Source organism: Mastigoproctus giganteus, chromosome 11, assembly GCF_048544385.1.
Source record: "Mastigoproctus giganteus isolate SK-2022 chromosome 11, ASM4854438v1, whole genome shotgun sequence".
In the NCBI taxonomy this organism is placed as follows: Eukaryota; Metazoa; Arthropoda; class Arachnida; order Uropygi; family Thelyphonidae; genus Mastigoproctus; species Mastigoproctus giganteus.
In genome coordinates this window covers 139,252,186-139,277,397 of record NC_143585.1, presented here as the reverse complement: position 1 = coordinate 139,277,397, position 25,212 = coordinate 139,252,186, and the positions used below count along the sequence as shown (strand labels likewise).

At 36.8% G+C, this 25,212-nt stretch overlaps 1 protein-coding gene across 5 annotated transcripts in view; it reads right to left on the bottom strand.

The window, feature by feature from the left end:
* The window catches only part of LOC150078471 (rho GTPase-activating protein 45-like), a 492,654-nt gene that overhangs the window by 15,140 nt on the left and 452,302 nt on the right, over positions 1-25,212 (bottom strand). For 3 of the 5 annotated variants that reach the window (XM_090385482.1, XM_090385483.1, XM_090385484.1), the window contains 2 exons: positions 18,855-19,625; positions 3,317-3,524 (listed from right to left, as the gene is read on the bottom strand). In XM_090385482.1, coding sequence (XP_090241608.1) covers positions 3,317-3,524; positions 18,855-19,625 — 979 coding nt within the window. The remainder of the gene's footprint in view (positions 1-3,316; positions 3,525-18,854; positions 19,626-25,212) is intronic. The other 2 variants (XM_090385485.1, XM_090385486.1) reach the window with 2 other exon arrangements.

Here is a 25,212-nt window from a genome sequence, read left to right as displayed (position 1 = left end):
GTTACATCTTTAAGTAAATCCCACATCAATACACTATGATCACTGCCACCTAGTGGTTATTTTATCTGCAAATTCTTAATGTGGGAATAATCACTGCTGATAATCACATCAAGAGTATTACTCCCTCTTGCCTCTCTAACATGCTGTTGTAGAAAACAGTCATTCAAGAAATCGACAAAAGTCTTGCTAGCCTGCAAGTGACCAACCCACAAGTTCCAGTCAATGTTTGGAAAGTTAAAATCCTCCAATATATGACAATCTGGCTTACTGGAATGCTATTTCTCTGTACAGTTGTTCGTTGTACTCATCAGAGTCATTAGGCCTATAGCACACTCCTACTCTCATTTTTGCTTTCCCAGCTTATGTCTCACCAAACTGATTCAACATTGCACCAGCTACTCATGTTGACTGGATGCACTGCCTTAGATTTTATCACTTCTTAACTAAAAGCATAATCCTCCCCCCCCCTAATCCTTTCTTTCCATCCTTCCTTTCTGTACACATTGTACTCCCCATATTCAAATTCTGCATCCTTTATATCTGAGTGACACTATATCTGATTTTCCAATGTCTGCATTTGATGTCTTGATCAGCACTTCAAATTTATTTACTATGCCACTAGCATTGGTATACATGCATGTAAAACATGCACCTGTATATACAGCTTCCTTTAAAATCAATGAATAAATTTCATCAGCTCCTCATGCCTTTTTCACATTCATGCATCAAAATATTTCTTCAGTCCGTTATCAGAGTGCACACAATTGTTTAAATTTCGATGACAGTTATCTGGGAGTACTATTAAGCCTAAAAGAATGCTCATATATTGTTGCAAAAAATTCTACTTATCTCATTAGCTATCTCTTTAGAGTATCAATGATATTATAAAAGCTATCTTTCAGTGGGCCAGTGTAATTCAGCCTCTTACTTATAGTAAGAGTATAGTATCTTGTCTAGTATGCATATATGCAAAAAAAATGTAATTACTGCTCTCTGTTCTCCTTTCCAATACTATTTCAAAGTCAACCTTAGCATTCCTCACTCCTTCAGTAACTTTACTACAGACTTGTTTATATTTGTAATAGTGTTCAGTGCCTCCTGACATTTTATCTTTATCCTACGTAAGTTTTTTTTTTTTATTACTGGCTTAATCAGTTCAGAGATCAGTCACTTTTGTCTAGAACAATAATCCTTTATAGATATAAAAAGATGGCTATCTTCTAAAATTATTTTTTTGAATAGTTCTCACTTAGCTTATGTACACAATAGTTTCACAAACTGTTGCCATTGAACAGAATTCAAATAACAGCTAAGGACTTCATAATTTCTCATGAAAAAAATTAAAATCCTTCCACTTGCCCTTGACAACAGTGATCTCTTTAGACTTGTTTCACATTAATACATTATAACCACCACTGGCTAACAGTTGCATCATTGGTAAAAATGAGGTCAATAATGATGTTGCCCCACGTAGCATCTGCAACGTGTTGATAATATAAAAAATTATCAAACTGGTTAAGAAATGTACTGCTATTGCAAGTGACACATACACAAGTCTATCTCTGGAAAATCCGCCCCCCCCCTCTCCCATGTTAATACAAGGGGTTTCCGAAAAGGAAGGTAACACATTTTTTCTCTCGATAATGTTTAATAATACAAAGTTGAAATTACACACCAAGAAATAAGTGAACATGCACTACGTCTCCAGTTTTATTATTGATGCACTTGTCCCAACGGTGGATCAGTTTATCAATACCAGTACTGAAGAAGTCCGTGCCCACACACAATAACCAACATCACACTGCCTGATGAACTTCCTCATCTGTGGTGAAATGCTTTCCTGAAAGGTGTTTTTTCAGAGGGCTGAACAAATGGAAGTCTGAAGGTGCTAAGTCTGGGCTGTAGGGAGGGATGTTACAGAGTTTCCCAACAATTACGGCGTAACCACTCACGAGTGGGTGTGGGCAGTATGTACAGTTGTGTTGTTGTGCAACAAAATCATGCCGCTTGTCAGGAGTTCTGGTCATTTGCATCAAATGTTGGCTTGCAGTTTTTCCAATGTTGCACAGTAAAGCTGTGCATTGATTGTTCCTCCCTTCGGCAAGAAATACACCAACAGAACACTGTGGTCATGATTTTTTGGAAATTGGAAACAGTTTTGAATTTTTTGCGCACAGTTGATTGTGGATGTTTCCAGGTCATGGAGTCTTGTTTGCTCTCCAGGGTAAATTGATGAACCCATGTTTCGTCTGCTGTGACTGTGCGAGTGAGAAAATCCTCTACTTCGTTGCTGTATTGCAACAGGTTCTCCAGACACATCTCCATGCATTTTGCTTTGTCCTCCTCTGACAATTGTCGGGGCACCTAGCGGCAGCACACCTTTCGAAAGCCAAAGACATCGTTAACAATTTCGTGAACAGTCAACTTACTCATGTTCACTATTTATGTAATTTCACGCATTTTCTTTCACTCACCTGTTTTCAAGAACGATGCCCTTAATGCGTGAAGTGTTGTCTTCTGTCTTGCTTGATGAAGGCTTGCTCACCTGATGTCAATCTTCAATGTCAACACAGCCCACTGTAATTCATTGTACCAAAAACACACCTGCTTCTTTGTCATTACCTTTTCGCCATACACAGCAACCAGTTCACGGTGAATGTCACTTGGTGAAGACCCTTTTGCTTGTAAAAAGTGAATAACTTCATGAATGCCTGTTTTGGACCACACTCACACGGTAGCCGCCATTTTGCAAATGGAATCTACTGTGAGGTGATAGTACCGCAACACTGTACTGGCAGTATTTTTGAATGTTATTAACGGGTCTATCTGTCCACTGCATTTCATCTCATTCCCTTTCACCATTATTAAAAATAAAAAGTGTTACCTTACTTTTCGGAAACCCCCTGTATGTTGATAATTACATGCCTATTCCATTTTCTGTCTAAACTGTCATGGTATTTATCACACTCTCAATTTTGTTTTTGCTTTCCCATCACATTATGTTATCTTCGGCTAAATTATTTCCGTATAGCAATAATATTTTATCAGTTCTCATTTTATAAGCACTTAACATAAAAAAAAAAAAAAAAACTTATTATAACTTCCCTGTTGGCAAAGGAGGCAGAAGCCTTTGAAAGTTTAGTACTGTATTTTAGTTTCTCTATATTTTTAAGCTTTTAATCATTTGTTTTATATAACTTATCTATACAGAGGTTTAATATATCACATTGTTCAGTTTACTTTCATGTATTTTTTACAATTTTTAATCAAGTCTGTATTTTAGCAACATGAATGAATTATAAAAAAAAGAACTAACTTAGCTGTATTAAGTGTTATTTCCACTTCATCTTTTTCTTTGCATGATGAAAATAGAATGTTACTAGCTCCAGCAGGGTTCTTCGGAGTAGGTTCCTGGTTTCTAAGTATGTGGTGTAATAGTGACTGAGTATGAAGTCCAGTTTTACTGTCTGAGATTGCTAATGAGAGCAAAGATATATCAGGAGAGTTTGTTGTTTCATCATCTGCTGTAAAGGAAATGTTTATTTGCATTTCATTAACAATTTACATTTATATAAAAAGAAAAAAATTCTATGTATAAAAATGCACCAATTAAATGTAATTAATATTGAAAAATGGAAAAACTATTCAACGATGCACCAAAATTTAAATTATATTTCTGTTTTTTTTTTTTTTTTTATCCTGAATACAATAATAAGTATACAATAATAATACAACAATAATATACAATAATAATAAGTATGTACAGGTAACCGCACCCCCTATCCCCTGCACTCATGAACTAACTGCTTCAAGGAGAGCCATTGCATGTCAAACCCTTATTTCCCACAGGTGAAATGTTATAAATGGCAATTCTGTTCCTGGAATTGCCATTTATAACATTCCTTGAATCATCTGTCCATTTCATATAATTTAAATACTATTTAGTATAAAAATCAAGGAAAACTAAATAAAAGACAAAAAAGTATGTTTTACAAACATTTATTAACTAAAATACAAACATTGAAGATAAAGAGCAGAAAATAATTTAAATTCCTAAGTACTGTATCACTCAGGAATGGAGAGATTTATCGACAGAAAAAAGAAGGTAGAAGGAAAGAAACAGGGCCATACTGGAGAAGCTTGGTTAAGACAAAGTTGGTTTCAGGTGCAGAGTGTTTCTTAATGGACTGGCTGGGGCTTCTTAAGATAAGAATCTAATGTGATTTGAATTGAAGATTCCTTCTTTTCATAGAAACACTCTCACCAGTAGCAAGCATAATTATCTTTGAAATGCATTAGCATTAGCAGAGGCATACAATGCAAGAAGGCAAACTTATACAGCATCAGCCAAAAAAAAAACAACAAAAAAAAACTCCCATTTCACCCCTCCATTCATTCCAAATGCCTGTCCAGCTCAGCCTTAAATTTATTTTGGCTATCAACTTCCACAACAAAAGATGGAAGTCTGTTCCACCAATCAACTACCTGCTGGCTAAAGGCAAATTTCTGCACATCTATTCTACAAGTCTTTCCCCAAATTGAAACTGTGCCCCTCAGGTTCTTAATCTGAGCAAGAGTAAGAATTCCATCAGCATTCAGCTTGTTCAACCCATTCAAAGCCTTATACACCTCAATCAGATCACCTTGCAGGTGCCTACTCTCCAGGTGCTGCAAACTGCAGAACTTAAGCCTTTCTTGGTAAGGGCACCCCTTTGTTCCACTCACCAATCTTGTTGCCCTTCTTTGTACTCATTCCAGCAACTCTACATCCTTCTTAAATAGAGGCTTCCAGACCTGTATACAGTAATCAAGATGTGTCCTGACCATTGCCTTATACAAAGAGATGCCGACCGGGCTAGCCAGGTGGGTAAAGTGCCTGCCTGGCAACTCAAAGGTTGCGGGTTCGAATCCTGCCTCGGGCTTGGATCACAGTAATATGCAAAAACTTTGGGAGGTGCATTATGGCCATAGAAGCTGATGTGCCAACAACTAACAAAATATATATATATATATATATATATATATACAAAGGGATAATCATCTCCTTGTATCTGCTAGCAAAATTCCTATATATCATTGACAAGACTCCATGACCTGCCCTGGCAGCCTGTCTGCCTGCTCAGCGAACTTGATATGTGACTGCACAATTACCCCCACGTCTTTTTCACTTTCAATTTCCCTGAGTGTAGTACCATACAGTTGGTATGTTTCTCTTCAGTTATTGCTATCCATGTGCAGTACTTTGCATTTATCACTGTTAAACTTCAGTTGCCACTTCTCAGCCCATTTGACAACTTATCTAGATCCAGTTGGAGTAGCATACTGTCTTTACTGTCGTTAACAACCCTGCCAACCTTTGTATCATCTGCAAACTTGGACATTAAACCTGATATACTTTCATCAATATCATTGATAAATATACAAAACAACAATGGGCCCAACACCAAACCCTGGGGAACTTCACTAATAACATTTGTGCATAAAGAGCAGTGTCCACTGATTACCACTCTCTGTCGTCTCAAATTCAACCATCCCTTTATCCATTGTAGCAACTTACCCATAATGCCATACCTCTCCAATTTGTACAGTAATCTTCCATGTGCAACAGTATCAACAGCTTTTCTGAAATCCGAGTATATGATATCAAAATTACTTTTGGCATTCAGTTCCTTTGTGACCACATCATAGTATCCAATCAAATTGGTCAGACAAGACCTCCCATTAACAAACCCATGCTGTCTTAACTATTACTGCAGTCTTGTCTAGATGATCCTGCAATGCTTCTTTAACCAGTGATTCCATTTTTTTCCCCGGAACAAAAGTTAAACTAAACAGGTCTATAGTTACTTGTGTCACCTTTTTAACCCCCTTTCTGAATTGGTGATACATTTTCACACCTCCAGTCCATGGGGACCTCCCCTGAGCCCAAGGATGCTCACATAATTATGGCTAAGTATTTCCTTACTTCCTTTGCTGCCTCCTTTAATATAACTGGATAGATCCTGCCCACCTCAGGTGCCTTCCTTATGTTTAACTTCAACAATTTCTTCTCCACTTTTCTCTCAGTTATTACAAAATCACTTAGCTTCCTGTTAGAGTTTGACAAACTTCTGGCACTGCCCTCACTGAATAACTCCTCATGTGTGAATGTAGATGCAAAATACTCATTCAGTTTATCAGCTACCTGAGAATAATCATCAATAATCAACCCATGTGAAGTGGTCCAATCTGATTCATCCCTTTCCTTCTAGAGTTTACATAAGTAAACAACTCTTTACTGTTTTTCTTTGCATCCTTTACCAAAGATTTCTCATAATCTGCATTCGCCTGCCTAACTTGCTTTGTGACGATTACAGACTAGTTTATATCTGCCATAGGCTTCTGGGTCACCTGATACTTTATATGCATCCCATACATTTTTCTTCTCTGCCACGAGCCTCATTAATTCATCTGACATCCATTTAGGCCTAAACCTTGAACAGTATTTCTTTGTTGGAATGAAAAGCCTAGTAGCCTCCAAAGTTCCTGAAGGCTTCCTATTTAGAATTCAACGTTGGTAACATTATGAGTTGATCCCACTGTATATAATTTAAAAACTGTCTGAGACCTCTGTCGTCACCTTTACAAAAGCAAAAGCCCTTCCCTTTAGCCTTGCTGGTAGTTACAGCTGGTAATTACTTTAAGTAATTCCTACATCAGTACATTGTGATCACTGTCACACAGTGGTTCCTTTATCTGCAAATTCTTAATGAATGAATAATCACTGCTGATAATCAGGTCAAGAGTATTACTCCCTCTGATTGCCTCTCGAACATGCTGCTGTAGAAAACAGTCATCCAATAAATCCAAAAAAGTCTGGCCAGTGTGCAAGTGACCAATGCACATGTTACAGTCAATATTTGGAAAGTTAAAATCCCCCATTATAAGAAATTCTGATTTACTGGCCCACTCTATTTTTCTGCACAATTGCAAATTATACTCGTCATATTCATTAGGACTATAACATACACCTACTCTTATTTTTCCCTTCCCGGTGCTTATTTCGCACCAAACACAAAAGTGCAACTCAACGTTGCACTATCCACCAACATCAATTGGATGCACTTCCTTAGATTTTATGTGTTTCTTAACTAACAGCATAATCCCTCCTCCCTTCCTGTCCCTATCTATCCTTTCTGTACACATTGTACTCCCCAAATTCCAATTGTACACTGCTTATATCTGTGTGACACCATGTCTCTGATATCCCAACAATATCTGCCTTTGTTGTCTTGACTAGCACTTCAAGCTTGTTAAATTTATTAACTATACGCCTAGCATTGGTGTACATGCAAGTATACACGCACCTGTTTCTACTCTTAGTTACCCTAACACAGCCCATGTATTTATTTGTTCCACTATGACTCCCAACAGTCCTGGAAATCTCCATTGCCTTGCTTTCCATGCTGCTACTCATTCTAAAAGAAGTGCAAGAATCACTTTTGCCTCTGCCTGCGGCCACTGTTAACCTTTTAGTCTGTGTATCCCCTACTTCAGGGTTAATTACAGATATGCTTGAACTTATAACCAGTAATGACCATCTTAGTATTTCAAAAAAGTGTGTTTGGTCATTTATTAGTTAAAACACCTTGAGCTTAATTTAGAAAAATAAACTTATCAACCAGAACACTAGCTCAGTTCAAACACTGGGCATCACTGATAGCACTGTATTTAAAGAGTTCCTTATTTCTCACCAGATAGCAGGTAGTTTTAATTATAATTATGTTTCATGAAAAGTAATAAGGCAGTATTTTAGAAAAGAGATAAAGATGAGTGTATCTGTATGCTGAAATAACCTTTGAAATGTGTTAAAAATTGAGATCTAAATGCTGGGGGAGGGCTTTAGGATAACCTTGAATTGTACTTTGTTCATCCATTTAAAAATATTTTCATTTGTGAGCTCCTCAATGTGAGAATCCAATAACTTAATCACATTTTCAGAAGAAACTGAGATCCAGCTGATTTGCCACCTTGATTCACAGATCCAGTAACTTATTTAGGATTTTCCCTGGTGGTTGATCATCAGTCTTCAAAAATTTCAGAGCTGGCTTGATATATCTTTGATGAATACCACCAAATCCAACCTCTGGGGAGTTTGAACAAACTACTCACGGTTTGGATTCAGTGACTGATATCTAGACATCTCTAAATGATTTACTTGATGTAAAAAACATTGAATGGCTTCTGGTATTTTTGATTGTTGGCTCATTTTTATTGTCAACTGCTTGTATCAGCCTGTCAAAAGCCCATTCAAGGTAACAAAATTTAAAGAATGTGATGTCTCTTACTCTACTGGAAAAGCAATGCTGCATTGGAGGGACTGGAAAAGGGCAGTAGAACAATCTTGACATTCAGATTCACATGTTGAAGAATATGGCCTTGAATATTATCCAAATTGCGGAATGATTACATTGTGTGGATGACTGCATAGCTTTTTAGAAGCGATATGGTCATCCAAGTTTTGAAGTTTGATTTCCACATGACTGGGTCCGTTCCCTTCACCAAACTCTTAAGTGCCTTGGGTTCTTAGCATGGTAAACAAGCATCAATTTCAATTTGTGCCTGCTGATTAGCCACCTGCAGAATCAGACCTCAACAACAAAGGTAGATGATCTGTATAATTGATTCAAATCTAGACATTGATTTGAAGTCCATCAATAACTTCATTTGCAATATAATTTATTGATGGTCTTTTCTTCCAGTAAAGTGTCCAGTTTTGTCAATGTTGTATCTGCCGAGAACAACCTTCATCTTTGATAATTTTGGTGTGCTTCAGAGAAAAATATTTTGTTGCTTTTGTGTACTGGCTACTTCTCCTGGAACTGAATGAAAACATGGTCATAAATGCACGGGGGGGGGGGGGGGTGTAAGACCAAAAATCATAAGTTTCGGTCATCTTTATCTGTTTTCTAAAATACTGCCTTGATTACATTTCATGAAACATAACTACAATTAAAACTACCTACTATCTGGTGAGAAATAAGTAATGCTTTAAATACAGTGGCATCACTGATGGCACTGTATCAGCAAACACATTTCAAACTTTTCTGAAAGTGTGTTTGAACTGAGCTAGTGTTCTGGTTGGTAAGTTTATTTTTCTAAATTAAGCTCAAGGTGTTCTAACTAATAAATGTTCAAACACACTTTTCTGAAATACTAAGATGGTCATTACTGATTATAAGTTCAAGCATATCTGTAATGAACTCTGAAGTATCAACAAAAAAAAAAAAATTAATTAATTAAAAAAATGTTTTTTGGGATAAAAGGGAAAAAACATTTGAAAATGGTGCACTTCAAAATTTTATTCTTTATTCTGACACTATTTTTGATAATAAGAACAAAGCAGTCTTTTCATCCAAAAAAAAAAAAATATATTTACTGACGGTTTTCACAGCAGCACTCAGTGATGCAAAGTGAGTCTAAAACCAAAGCTACATACACAGAAAATTTATACAGGAGCAGGCGTGCATCTCACTTTTGTACAACACATGTCAAACTGGTGGTCCACTAACATTTGTTTTGTGGCACTTCACTATATGAAAATAATAATAAATGGTGATAGTTATAGGAGATACACTAAAAATAAAATAAGTCTTTCTTCAGTAGAGACAGATGCAAAGTACTTGTTCAATTCATCAGCAATGTCAGCTGGGTTGTCTAAGACTTTTCCACAGCCAGTAGTTGTTGTTATTTGGTTTTTTTAGGAGCATTAGCAACTAAGGCCATATTGCTCCGGGAATATGCGGTGGTCATTCCCTGACCTTTCCGCATCCTCCATATTTGGTGGTGACAGGCTCGAACCCCAGTATAATCAAGAACAGCCAGTAGAATGGACTAATACAAGACAACTAATCTTATGACAGCTATTCTAGCTGCCTATCTGCATTGTCACAGACCTTCATGTTAGACTGCACAAGGTAACTAATCCCACAATTATCAATATTCTTTCAGGCCAAAAGTTGTAGTTATTGTGCTAATATAATATGTCTAATTCTTCCTTAAATTTCTTCAAATTACCTACTTCTACAACATCAGATGGAAATTTGTTCCAACAATTACTCTCCATTTGAAAGCAATATTTTTGGACATTTATCATGCAGGCATCCTTTTTTCAATTTCTGTCCGCGCATGTGTGTGTGAGTGCGCACTGTCTAAGAAAGAGGTAGAATGCCATCATCATCATCATTAAGTTTACTCAGTTCATCTAAGGCCTTCAATACTTCAATCAGGTCTCCCCACAAGTGCCTAGTTTCCAAGTGGTGCAATTTGAAAAACCAAAGTCTAAGTCCTTTGTTAATACTGTTAATAAAAATTGAATATTGACTAGCACTAAACCCCGAGGAATGCTACAAATAACATTAGTTCAAGAAGAGCAGTGCCCATCGTAACCACCTTCTGTCTTCTGTACTCAATCATCCCTTTCAATCATAATCTGACCTTGTTTGCTGAACTCTCTTACCTTTAGTGACTGGATGGTAGACTAGTCTATATTTATATAGCATCCATTAATGCTGAACAGTGTCAAAAGTTTTCCTAAAATCTAAATATATAATGTCAAAATTAGCTCCCAATTATAACTTGGTGTACCTTTTGCGTTTCCATCCCTAAAAACTTTGTCATGCATGAATGTAGAGGCAAAATATTTGTTTAGTTTATAAGAGATTTAAACAAGATCATCAAAAGTTATGCCATTTATCTAGTGGGCCAATGTAGTTCATCTGTTTCCTTCTAGTGTTAAAAGTAGAAAAGAATTGTTTGTTACTTCTTTTGGCATTCTAAGTCAGAGACTTCTCATAATCTGACCTTGTTTGCTGAACTCTCCTACCTTTAGTGACTGGATGGTAGACTAGTCTATATTTAATGTAGGTTTCTGCATCCCTGGATAATTTATAATTACATGCATGTTTTTCTTTCCTCTGCCATTAGTTCATCAGTTCATTTGATATTAATTTAGGTCTAAATCCATTTGGTTCCAATTAAGAATTTAATAACTGTCTGAGGCTATTGCAGTCACCTTTACAAAAGCAAAATCCATTCTCTTTACCCTTCACGGTAGTTGTGTATTTAAGTAAATACCACATCAATATATTATGATTGCTGACACCTAGTGGTTCCTTTATCTGGAGATTCTTTATGCATGAAGAGTCACTGCTGATAATCAGATCAAGAGTATTTCAGAATGTCTTACAATTAAGACATTCTAGCACTAATGACATTAAAAGTATGAGATCTGCGGACTTACTTAACAAGTAAAGGTCAATGTTGAAAAAAGGTTGTGAGTTAGGGTTACATTTGAAAGTGTCTGCAATTCTGCACAGACACGATATGAGGGAGAATATGATGAGAGCCTTTCAATCAAATTCAGCCCTGCAGAGATTGTGCAAGGCTCAGGGGATAGAATTTTTCTCAGTATTGTCTGTGCTTGTTAACAGGAGAGATTGTTTCTACAGGGATGGGATTCACTTAAATAGAAAGGATGCAAGAATATTTGCTGATGCTATTGAGCCAGTGTTAGGCGAGTCAGAAAACTGCTAGCTTGGGGAGGTTCACAGACTAACAGATTAATAGTAGTCACAGACAGAGGTGAAAGTGATTCTTGCACTGCTTCTATTAGAAAGAGCAACAGCCTGGAGAGTGGGTTTTTGGGGTTTTGGGAAATAGTGGGAGTCATCATGGAACAAATAAATACACGGGCCATGTTAGGATAACTAAGAGTAAGAACAGGTGCCTGTATACAGGCACCTGTTCTTACTCTTAGTTATTATGATTTTTCGCTTTACGAGTTCCCAGGTTTATGAGTTTTTTTTTCTCCAAGTATCAACAAAATCGAAAATGTGAACATTGCAAAAAATGAATGTTAAAACATTCATGAATACTGCATTCCAAACCATGTGCATAGCTATACAATACATTGTACCCCGCTTTACGATATTAATCAGTTCCAGAGACACCATCGTATTGTGAAAATATCGTAATGTGAACCCAATAACACATTGTTTTTTGATAATTTGTTTCAAGACCTCGGAAGTTGAAATTTTTTGATGTATAACTAAGATATTTATCTCTCTAAAATGTCAATTTTAAGGTCATGAGCATGACCTTAAGGCCATCTAAAAGGTCACGAGTGTAGTTTATAAATTGTATTAGTTACCAATTCAAATCATTAAAATGCAGTATACTTTCATCGTTATCATATGTTCCATTATAAGAATCAATTTTAAACGCCTTTGTGATATTTTTCTAAAACACATTTCTGGAGGTCACAACCATAAAACAATAAAAATATTTTGCACTTTCCAGTTTATTACGCTTTTCTGTTAGAGCAATCTATTATAAACGGGTAGCAAACTTGATCTTATTGCATTTGCGATAATACTGATAATTGGAATTTTGTAGGCTTTTACATTCTGGTATTACGGTGAAATGTGTTTCCTCTTTACTGAAATCTTCAATTGTATAAAAAACAAATAAATTTTTAGAATCTTCTCACTATTCCTTTTATTTTAAGCTTCGTAACCTTGTTACTCCACGCAAATCGTGTTAGTTCCAATTTTGTGTGCTGTTAAAAAATGCTAATGCATATGCAATTGCAAAATTTATAAATAAAAGAGAAGATTATCTTGGAAACAAATGCCTCTTGAAACACTTCTTGAAACACAACTAAAGAAGACAACTCCTCATGCAACAAACCAAAGAGTGCTGAGTCAATAATGAGTGATCAACAAGTGTGCATTTAGTTGGTGATGATGATGAAGAATAAACATTCTTTAACATTTGTAAGTCATAAATAATTTATTTATTATTATAATTTGTTTGATTTTACAGACTACATTTTCATTTCTTTGGATAAATCAATCATTGTTTAAACATAAACTAATTAGCTAACTAATTTCATTGTTGATAACGTAACCCCTATTTTTAACATTAGGTATATGGGAAATAAATTCCTGCTTTACGACCACACGCTAGGAATGAATTAACTCGTAAAGTCTGGAACTACCTGTGCTTGCATGTACACCAATGCTAGGAGTATAGTTATCACCTGGTTTTGGTGCATTATAGCCTTAGTTGCTAATGCGCTAATAAAACCCAACAACCAACCAACCTAAGAGTATAGTAAATAAATTTGGCAGATATCATTGGGATATCAGAGATGTGGTCACACAACGATAAGGAATTCAAAATTGAAATTTGAGGAGTACAATGTGTACAGAAAAGATTGACAGGACAGAAGAGGAGGGGTGATGTTGTTAGTTAAGAAACACAAAATGTAAGGAAGTGCATCCATGAGACATGGGTGGACAGTGCAGTGTTGAGTAGTTTGGTGTAACATAAGCACTGGGAAAGCAAAGTTGGGAGTAGGAGTGTGTTACAGGCCTAATGACCCTAATGAGTACAACAAACAACTGTACAGAGAAATAGAGTGGGCCGGTAAATCACATTGTCTTATAATGGGGGATTTTAACTTCCCATATATAAACTTGTGGGTTGGTAACTCGCACACTAGCAAGACTTTTGTGGATTTATTGGATGACTGTTTCTACAGTAGCATGTTTGAGAGCCAACCAGAGGGAGTAATACTCTTTATCTGATTATCAGCCAAGATTATTCATGCATTTAGGAACTGCAGATAAAGGAACCACTAGGTGGCAGTGATCATAGTGTACTGCTGTGAGATTTACTCAAAGATGCAACTAGCATCAGGGGTAAAGGGAAAGGTTTTTGCTTTCGTAAAGGTGACTACAGTAGTCTCAGACAATTTTTAAATTCTGTACAGTGAACCAACTGATGTTACCAACAGCAAATTCTAAATGTAAAGCATTCAGGGAATTAATCTGGGAAGTTACTAGGCATTAGCATTAGTAGAGTAATACGATGCAAGAAAGCAAGCTTATGCAGCATCAGCCAAAAAAAACCGCTCCCATTTCACCCCTCCGTTCATTCGAAATACTTGTCCAGCTCGGCTTTAAATTTATATGGGCTATCAACTTCCACAACAAAAGATGGAAGTCTGTTTCACCAACAGACTACCTGCTGGCTAAAGGCAAACTTCCGCACATCTATCCTACAACTGTCTTTCCTCAATTTGAATTTATGCCCTCTCAGGTGATTATTTTGAGCAAGAGGAAGAATCCTATCGGCACTGACATGCTCAAACCATTCAAGGCTTTATACACCTCAATCAGATCACCTTGCAGGTGCCTAGTCTCCAGACACTGTAATTTTCAAAACTTAAGCCTTTCTTCGTAAGAGCAGTCTGCCTTCACCTGCCTAATCTCCTTTGTAACTTGGTTACAGACCAGCTTATATCTATCATAGGCGTCTGTGTCACATGTTAATTTATATGTATCCCATGCATTTTTCTTCTCTGTCACGTCTAATTAGTTCATCTGATATCCATTTGGGCCTAAATCTTGAACAATATTTTTTTGTTGGTATGAAAAGCCTAGTATCTTCCAAGATTAATTTTTTGAATGCTTCCCATTTTGAATTTGCTGTTGGCAACATCATCAGTTGGTCCTACTGTATAGAATTTAAATACTATCTCAGACCACCGTAGTCACCTTTACGAAAGCAAAAACCCTTCCCTTTACCCTTGATGGTAGTTACCTCTTTGAGTAAATCCCACTTCAGCACACTGTGATCACTGCTACCTAGTGGTTTCTTTATCTGCAGATTCTTGATGCATGAAGAATCACTACTGATAATCAGATAAAGAGTATTACTCCCTCTAGTTGCCTCTCAAACATGCTGCTGTAGAAAACAATCATCCAATAAATCCACAAAAGCCTTGCTAGTGTGTGTGTGTGTGTGTGTGTGTGTGTGTGTGTGTGTGTGTGTGTGTGTGTGTGTGTGTGTGTGTGTGTGTGTGTGACCAACCCACAAATTCCAGTCAATCTGTAGGAAATCAAAATCCCCCATTATAAGAAATTTACTCTGATTTACTGGCCCACTGATTATACTCAATAGATTCATTTGTCCTATAACATGTCTACTCTTATTTTTCCTTTCCCAGTGCTTATGTCACACCAAACACACTCAAAATTGCATTGTCCACCAATATCAATTGGATGCACTTCCTTAGATTTTATGTGTTTCTTAACTAACAGCATAACCCCTCCTCCCTTTCTGTCCTGTCTATCCTTTTTGTACACACTGTACTCCCCAAATTCCAGTTCTGCACTGCTTATGTCTGTGTGACACCATGCCTCTGATTCCCAACAATATCTGCCTTTGATGTCTTGACTAGCACTTCAAGCTCATCAAATGTATTAACTATACTCCTAGCATTGGTGTACACGCAAGTATACACGCACCTGTTTCTACTCTTAGTTGCCCTAACACAGCCCATGTATTTACTTGTTCCACTATGACTCCCAGCAGTCCTGGAAATCCCCATTGCCTTGCTTTCCAGGCTGCTGCTCAATTGCATTTCAACAAAAGTGGTGCAAAAATCACTTTTACCTCTGCTAGCGGCTACTGTTAATCCATTAGTCCGTGTATCCCCCAAAGCTAGCAGTTTTCTGACCCATCTAACTCTGCCTCGATAGAATCAGCAAATATTTTTGCACCCTTTCTATTTAAGTGTATTCCATCCCTGTAGAAACAGTCTCTCCTGTTAACAAGCACAGACCAGGCTGAGAAAAATTCTACCTCTTGAGCCTTGCACAACCTCTTGAAGGTCGAATTGATTTACAAGGCTCTCATCGTATACTCCTTCCTATTGTGTCTGGGCAGAATTGCTGACACTTTCAAATTCAAACCTAACTCACGGTTTTTTTTCAGTATTGACTTATTAAGTAATTCTGCCGGTCTCCTACTCTTAATATCATTTATGAAAGCAAAATCCTTCCCTTTTCCCCTAATGGTAGTTACCTATTTGAATAAATTCCACTTCAGCACACTGTGATCACTGCCACCTAGTGGTTCCTTTATCTGCAGATTCTTAATGCATGAAGAATCACTACTGATAATCAGATCAAGAGTATTACTCCCTCTAGTTGCCTCCCGAACATGCTGATGTAGAAAACAATCATCCAATAAATCCACAAAAGCCTTGCTAGTGTGTGAGGGACCAATCCACAAATTCCAGTCAATATCCGGGAAATTAAAATCCCCCATTATAAGACTAATTTACTGGCCCACTCCATTTCCCTGTATAGTTTTTTATTATACTAATCAGAGTTATTAGGCCTATAACACACTCCTGCTCTCAATTTTGATATCTCAGTGCTTATGTCACACCAAACTGACTTGACACTGCACTGCCCATCAATGTCGATGCTGCACGTCATTCGATTTTATGTGTTTCTTAACTAATAGCATCACCCCTCCTCTCTTCCTATCTATCCTTTCCATACACATTGTACTCACCAAATTCCAGTTCTACATTCCTTATATCTGTGTGATACCACGTCTCTGATATCCCAACAATATCTGCCTTTGATGTTTTGACCACCACCTCAAATTCATCAAATTAATTTACCAAACTCCTAGCATTGGTGTATACACAAGTATACATGCACCTGTTCCTATTCTTAGCTACCCTAACACAACCCATGTGTTTACTTGTACTGCAATGACTCCCAGCAGTCTCTGAAATACCCTGCATCTTGTTTTCCAGGCTGCTGCTCATTCCAACAGAAGCAGTGCAAGAATCACTTTCACCTCTGCCAGTGGCGAGTGTTAATCTATTAGTCCTTTTATCCCCCCAAGCTAGCAGTTTTCCAACCCGCCTAACACTGTCTCGATAGCATCAGCAAATATTCCTGCACCCTTTCTATTTAAGTGTATCCCATTCCTGTAGAAGCAGTTAGAGCCATTATGGTCGTTGGGTACTTTCTGCATATAGCAGTGTCCCAGGTCCATAATCCATAATAATTATTATTCTTTTTATTAATAACATCTTAAACTGGTACTTCCTGTAATATATGTAAGTAAAGACATTAAAAATAAAATAGATAAATAAGAAAATAAATAAACATGAAGTAGTTAGAGGCAGTAAAATACAAATCCTCCACATGATACCCAATATTTTACTGAAATTACATACCAAAAAATTAATATTTATAAATATATTTTCTATTTTCTGTATCTATATAAGCTGGTTATAGCTGGTTAAGCTTTCAGTATGTCTGTGGTGTGGCTTTGCTCTGGAGTGCTAGTCTGTTCTATTGTTTATTTTTTGCTGCATAAGGACCACCACTATGCAAATCCTCTGCATTTGTGGCTCGATTGGAGGAAGGAGGAGGTGGATAGGTCCTTCGCTCGGTTCGCCTATGTGATGATTTGTCTAGCGATTGAAATGCAGTGATTCCATGACCATTATTAGCCTCGTGATCCTCTGTCGATATGGGGCATAATGGTCAGTCTATTTTTATTTTATTTTATTTTGGTTTTAGTAGTTTGATTAGTCTGTTTTGGTGATATTTCACATTTATCGGAACTGGTACCTTACTAGGGGGGTGTTGCTAAATTATTATACAATTGGTTCTATAGTTTAAATTTTAAAATGGATTTATTTGAATTGGATTTAAATTATATTCTAAATTATTTGGAGGCTTATGGCTACAGATTCTGTCTTGTTACCCCTTCTCTGCCCTCCCTATTATGATTAATTGTTAGGTTTATGTTAAATTTTCGCTCTACAGTTTTGCCATACTGTGGGTATTTGTATTGATTTTTTGGTATGTAATTTCAGTAATATATATATATATATATATAAGTACCATGTTTCTATATTTCTATATTTTTAACTATATAGTCTAATATTAGTGCACAACCATAGTCCAAAAAGGCACCAAAAGCAACTATAACTAGTGAGGTCATACTAAATCTAAAAATAACATACTAATAATATCAAATCAAAAATATCATATTGATGTTACTGCATAAAGCTTACATTGAAAGGCAAGTCAACTTGGGACTAGCGCCCTCTCAATATATGCTATCAGTAACAACAAGAGCCATCTGTTAATGATAGCATATATTGCGAGGCACTAGCCCTAAGAGTCATCTGTTTCCGCAGAAACAGACAGCTCTTATTGTTACTGATAGTATATATTGAGAGGCACTAGACCCAAGTTGATGTGCCTTTCAATGTAAGCTTTATGCAGTAGTGGCAATATGATATTTTTGATTTGGTATTATTATTATTATTATGTTATTTTTAGATTTAGTATGACCTCGCTAGTTATAGTGGCTTTTGGTGCCTTTTTGGGCTATGGTTGCGCACTAATATTAGACTATATAGTTAAAAATATAGAAACATGGTACTTATATTCGCAGGTGTATGTAATGTTCAATCTAATCTGATAGCATTAATTTGTCCTGAAATTTTTACCTTTCAGTCATTTTTACTTTTCAACAGCTTCTACTTAAAATTCAGGTATTACATTTTATTTCTATTATTTATATATATATATATAAGGTCACGTGACAGTCATGAAATCTAACCATTTTCTAGTGTACAAGTACAGGACCTGTCATCAAATCTAACCATTTTCTAGTGTACAAGTACACTTTTTGACCCCAAGCAGCTACCTGCTTGGGGTCAAAAAGTGTTACCAAAAAAAAAAAAAAAAAATTTTTGCTGGAATTGATTCTGTTATGATGACAAGCTTTCCTTGTAAGTCAATATCACAAATTTCTTTCTATATGAGCTTTATAACATTTCACTTAACTTTTCACTCAGTGCTGTGAAAAAGAGACAATCTGTCCTAATTTACTGAGAAATTACACATTAATTTACTATCCTATATCACTAAGAAAATTTTATAATACTTTTTTGTTACTTAATATTAACTAAAAAGTACCTGTTGGTTGTGGCTCTTTTAAGAATTCTATCCTGCTATCACTTACATTATCACTCTGAGTTAGGCTTGATTCATTTCCTGATAATTTCTTAGAAAATGTTTGAGTGCCACTGGCAGCTTTAGTTATCCAAACATTTGGGTCAATAATATTGGTACTATGTTGCACACTACAACTAATTTCTGTTAATGGAACTTCAAAAAACTGTCTCCTGAGTTCTGCAGAAGTTCGCCCAATATTGGTTTGCATCTTTTCACTACTGAATGTCATAACAGCTGTTGATGTGTACAAACTACTCTGATCCACTGTATTTGTCCCATATTGAGTATTTTCACTGGTAGGACTAGTAGAAGATGCAGAGGATACACCAGAAGACTCAGAAACTGATTTAACTGCAGATTTCTTTTCTTCAGTACCATGTAGACAACTTTGGTTCATAAGAATAGCATGTGAAGCATTTTTCCTTGGAGGAGGTACAGGTGGTACAACTTCTTTTCTGTTTAAATCACTACTATGAACAGACTCATCATCAGTTGTCCTTATTTGACAGCTACTCTGACTAGCTTCTGATATAGCTGGTGAAGATGAAAGAGATGTCTGAGGTTCCTGTATTTTTGTTATGGAGTGTTGTTGAATATACCTTTCTATTTGTTTTACATTTTGGACACTGAATAAAGAATGTGGTAACAAAGGAGATTTTTGAGAATCATCTGGCAAACTGATTTCAAGATTTTCATCATCGGATACAATGCTAGAAGAGCCCATTAAATCATCTATAAAAGAAAAAAAAAAAACTAATTATATAATAATAACATTTATTTAATAATATTTAATAATAGCCCAGTGATTACAATGCTGAATCAACAATATTATGAACCCAAGTTTGAATCCCAATGCAAGAAAAAAAAAAATTAATAGAGAAAAAGGAAAAAAAATTGTACTTCATTGGATCTACCAATCTCAAGGTTGAAGTGATGGCTGAGGCAGAAAGGATGTTAGTTGTTTGGAGCATTGCTCCAAACAACTAACATCCACTACTGGATGCAAACACCAAAGGTAAACAGGTTGACCTCCATAACTGGATGAAGATGAGAAATAGAACTACTGAACATACTGCATTGAGTGTGGTGCAGGACAGTTACTCATGTTCAGGCCTCAGGCAGAGGGGGTCAGTGTGAAAGGTCAGAGACAGTCTCCCGCGGATGACAGTGGAGGAAATGGTGCTGTCACCCATATGCCTACCACAAGGAATGGGCAAGACCAAAGACTATTCAATCCAACCAACTGGAAGTGTTTCCTGCCCAAATGCACTTCTGACCACCGAGGAAGGAAGAAAAAGCTAATGCATGAAGTGGAGTTTCAAAATGAATATGTTTATCATGTGAGCATACTATGAAGTAACAAAGCTAGAGAACTACATGACAGAGGATAAGACTACACACTAAGTGGTTGGAATGATTTCCAACTGTTCGGGTCAACGAACAGTGAACAGCAGACCAGAGACAAACCAACGTCACAAAAAATGTGACAGCTCCTGAAATCTTGGAAAAAATTAAGCAGGATGTGGGGACCAACTACAAAGAATAAAGAATGCAAGCACAACCAAACCAGAACTGGAGGAGGAACACCAAGTATAAGAACTACAACCTGGAGCAGCTGAAGTAGAAACAGGCGAGGTTGCAATATCCGGAATATAAAAAATGCTAATAGGCAGCCATTTCAAAGTTTACAATCACTTTGCATATTTAGCATATTTTAGCTATTATGCACAAACCAAATCATTTGCTGGATGAATCTATTAATAGTGATTGATGTTTATGAAAATTTTGTGACATGGCATACGCTAAGGTTAAGATGTGTTCTGCCAGTGTTATAATTTCTATATCCATTTTATTAATTAATGATGGTTAAAAAAACCCACCAACCAGTCTACTGTTCAGAGATGTTTAAGATGGATAAAAAGTTCCCCTAGGTTTGCTCTTTCAGCTTACTATATATGAGAGAGCATCAGAGGAGCTTCAGGTTAGTCAATGATTGGAAGATGATAGCTTGGATGGCTGAAAAATGATGAAAGATCATCCCAAATGTGCTTAACTGTAAGTTGTTTCTTATATACAGAGAAAAGTGGAGGATCTTCTCCTTAAAGCAGTGTTTGTGCATTAGAAAGATATACCCAATACACAGACCTGTCAGTATAACTTCATACTTATTTGTCTGTATGCTGGAACTCCACAGATACAGATCTTTTTTTTTTTTTTTTTTTTTATTCTAAGGAGTATATTCTATACTTGATCTCTTCAAAGTTGCACTCAAATGGAAGTGTACTTGGTATGAAAGACATTTCTGTAACTTGCATAAGGCACAAACTGAAAGTTATTACACACATTTTGATCTGCGTTTCTTGCAGCTCAATCCACATGATAATTTCCTAAAATTCCAACAGACAGCAAATTTTTTTTTTTTTTTTTTTTTAAATTCCCAAGTTGATTTTTAAGATGGAGTATAAATGGATGTGAAGAGGGTTTATCATTCTGTGAGAGCTACTACTGCACTAAGGGAGCCTGAATTGATGAGGACAAAATAAAGTTTATGACTGCCAACACCATCTAATGCTAGTTTAAAAGCATATAGTTCTCCATATAAATACTATAAACTGAAGGCACAGACACTTTATATTCCAAAAAATGTCTGCTGCACCTACTGAGTTTTCTATATTGATCCATCTGATGACTATTTATATTTTGAAAACTGTGCAATGCATATAACTTCTGAACAGCAATTGAGGATATGCTATTTTTCTTCCATTAACAAGTTCAAAGACTGACAAAAGTAATTCAGAACTCCCTGAAAGTCCACATTTGGGTGGGGGGGTGGGTTCTGAATTTATGTTCAGAGTAGAAATGTGAATGAGCTTTATTTTCCAGTCTCAAACTAAGTGTCTCAGTTGTAGTTCTACTGTTTTATTTTCATTTGGCTTAACACTGTAATTAACTACCCTTCAAGATTCAAGGTCAACAGACTGTTTGGGGGTGTTAACTAATTACATATTTTTACTACAAATGTGCAGAGCAGATATAATATCATTGAAGATGTAGTGGAGGCCCATATGCATCTGCATATGGGCCTCCACTATCACTCTGAACAGGAGCAGTTCTAAAGGATCCTTGGGCTATAACAGTAATATTAAGAATTTCAAATTTTAAAATAATGTACAGCATGCCAATTGATAAAATTTGTGCTACCTCAGTATTTACAAAAACATAATTTTTCAATGAGAACTTGCACAATTGTAAATCATATGCAGCATTAAAGTACTTCCCTAATGAAAAAAGAACAAAATCCTCCTCTCTTGTTTTATACTCTCCTGATATTGGCAGTCCATTGTTCTGATTCTGTCTACTGTGGTAATCTGCATCTTAATTGTGAAATGTTTGTGGATCATTCTGGAATGGGACATGATAATGCCAAGGGGTATGTCTTTGTGTGTGCTTGATGTAAGCAGTGCGAAGAAGTTAGGTGCCAACTCAGCACTGTTATGGGCTTCCATGAGAGGTTGAAAAACAGGGTAGGTTCCCTTGAAGGACTTAAATTGGGGGACCCATCAAGTGCTCAGCTGCCCACATCAATGCCAGAGCTTGCAACAACACAACGGCAACCTTCAGGGCAGAATTCACTGGTCCCACAGGTGCTAGTTATTGCCAGTGACTCTACTGTCAGGGAGATGGGAAATATATTGTGCAAAAAGGATAGGTCTAATAGGAGCAGGGTATGTCTGCCAGGGGCAAACGTTGATGACATTGTAGAGCAGATATCATCTTTTAAGGACACAAAGGGTGATATTGTTGAACACATTTGCACTGATGACATTAAGAGAGGAGATCTGCACCCTTCTTAACAAGTACAGGTCAATGTTGAAATAAAAATCACGAGTTAGGGTTAAATTTGAAAGTGTCTGCAAGACTGCCCAGATACGAAAGGAGGGAGTATATGATGAGAGCCTTGACAATCAATTTGGATTAGGAGAGACAGTGCAAAGCTCAGAGTAGAATTTTTCTCAGTGTGGTGCCTGTTAACAGGAGAGATTGTTTCTACAGAAATGGGATACACTTAAATAGAAAGAGTGCAAGAATATTTGTTGAGAGAAGGAATGTGTTATAAGCTTAATGACTCTGATGTGTACAATGAACAACTGCACAGAGAAATAGAATGGGTCAGTAAATCAGATTGTCTTATAATGAGGGGATTTTAAGATCCCAGATATAGATTGGAAGAACTTGTCGGTTGCTCACTCACACACTAGCAAGACTTTTGTGGATTTATTGGATGATTGTTTTCTACAGCAGCATGTTCAAGGGGCAACCACAGGGAGTAATACTCTTGATCTGATAATCAGCAGGGGTTATTTGTGCATTAAGAATCTGCAGATAAAGGAACCACTAAGTGGCAGTGATCACAGTGTACTGATGTGGGATTTACTTAAAGATGTAACTACCGTCAGAGGTAAATTGAAGGATTTTTGATTTCGTAAAGTTGACTACAGTGGTCTCAGAAATTTTTAAAATTTTATACAGTGAGACCAACTGATGATGTTACCAACAGCAAATTCTAAATGGGAAGCATTCAAGGAATTATTCTTAGAAGCTACTAGGCTTTTCATACCAACTAAGAAATACTGTTCAAGGTTTAGGCCTAAATAGATGGCAGCTGATCTAATGAGACTCGTGGAAAAGAAGAAAAATGCATGGGACACAAATTATCAGTAGATACAGAAGCCTGTGGTGGATATCAGCTGGTCTGTAATTAATTCAAATAGGATAAAGGACGTTAGGCAAGCGAAGCCAGATTATTATAAAACTTTGGCATAATGCAAAGAAACAGTAAAGACTTCTTTACGTATGTAAACTCTAGAAGGAAGGAAGGGGATGAATCAGATTGGTCCACCTGACATCGGCGGTTCCATTGTCGATGAACCTACTGAGGTAGCTGATAAACGGAATAAGTATTTTGCAACTACATTCAGAAATGAGGTCTGTAGGGAAGTGGAGGCCAGAAGCTTATGAAATTCTGGCAGGGAGCTAAATGATTCTGTAATTACTGTGAGTAAACTGGAGGAGAAATTGTTGAAATTTAACATAAGAAAGGCACCTGGGGTGGAAGGGATCTATCCAGTTATATTAAGGAAGCAGCAAAGGAAGCAAGCAAACCCTTAGTCAAAAAAATGACAGCTTTATTGGACTCAGGGGAGGTCCCCATGAACTGGAGATGTGCAAATGTGCACCCAATTCACAAAGGGGGGATCAAAGGGTGACACGTGTAATTACAGACCTTCTGTTCCAAGGAAAATAATGGAGTCATTGGTTAAGGAAGTGATGCAGGATGATCTAGACTAAGACTGTAGTTATAGTTCAGACACAGCATGGGTTTGTTAAGGGGAATTTTTGTCTGACAAATTCAATTGGATTCTATGATGTGGTCATAAAGGAACTGGACGCAAGAAATAATTTTGATATCATATACTTGGATTTTAAGAAAGCTTTTAATACTCTGGCACATGGAAAACTACTGTGCAAATTGGGGCAGTATAGTATTAAGGACATGTTGCTACAATGGAAAAAAAGGTTGGTTGAGTGGGAGAAGAGAGAGCGGTAATTAATGGACGCTGCTCTACGTGGACTAATGTTATTAGTGGAATCCTCCAGGGTTGGGTTTTGGGCTCGTTGTTTTGTATATTTATCAATGATATTGATGCAGGCATATCATGGTTAATGTCTAAGTTTGCAGATGATATGAATGTTTGTAGGGTTGTTAATGACACATGACAGTACGCTACTGCAACAGGATCTAGAAAAGTTGTGCAGATCGGCTAAGAGGTGGCAACTGAAGTTTAATACTGACAAATGTAAAATACTGCATATGGGTAGCAGTAACCCCAGAGTAACATACCAACTGTGCAGTAATACACTCAGGGTAGTGCAGAATGAAAAGGACCTGGGGGTAATAGTGCAGTCAGATATGAAGTTTTCTGAGCAGTGCAGACAAGTTGCAAGAGTAGCTAGCAGGGATAAGGGTGATTGTCCCCTTGCATAAGGAGATGGTCAGGCCACACCTTGAGTACTGTATACAGATCTGGAGTCCTCATTTTTGGAAAGATGTAGAGCTGCTGGAACAAGTACAGAGAAGGGCAACAAAATTGGTGAGCAGTAAATTTCTTGGTGTTACCAAGAAAAGCTTAAGTTCTGCAAATTGCAGCTTCTGGAGACTAGGCACCTGCGAGGTGATCTAATTGAGGTGTATAAGGCCTTGAATGGTTTGAGTAAGCTCAATGCTGATGGGATTCTTCCTCTTGCTCAGATTACTCAA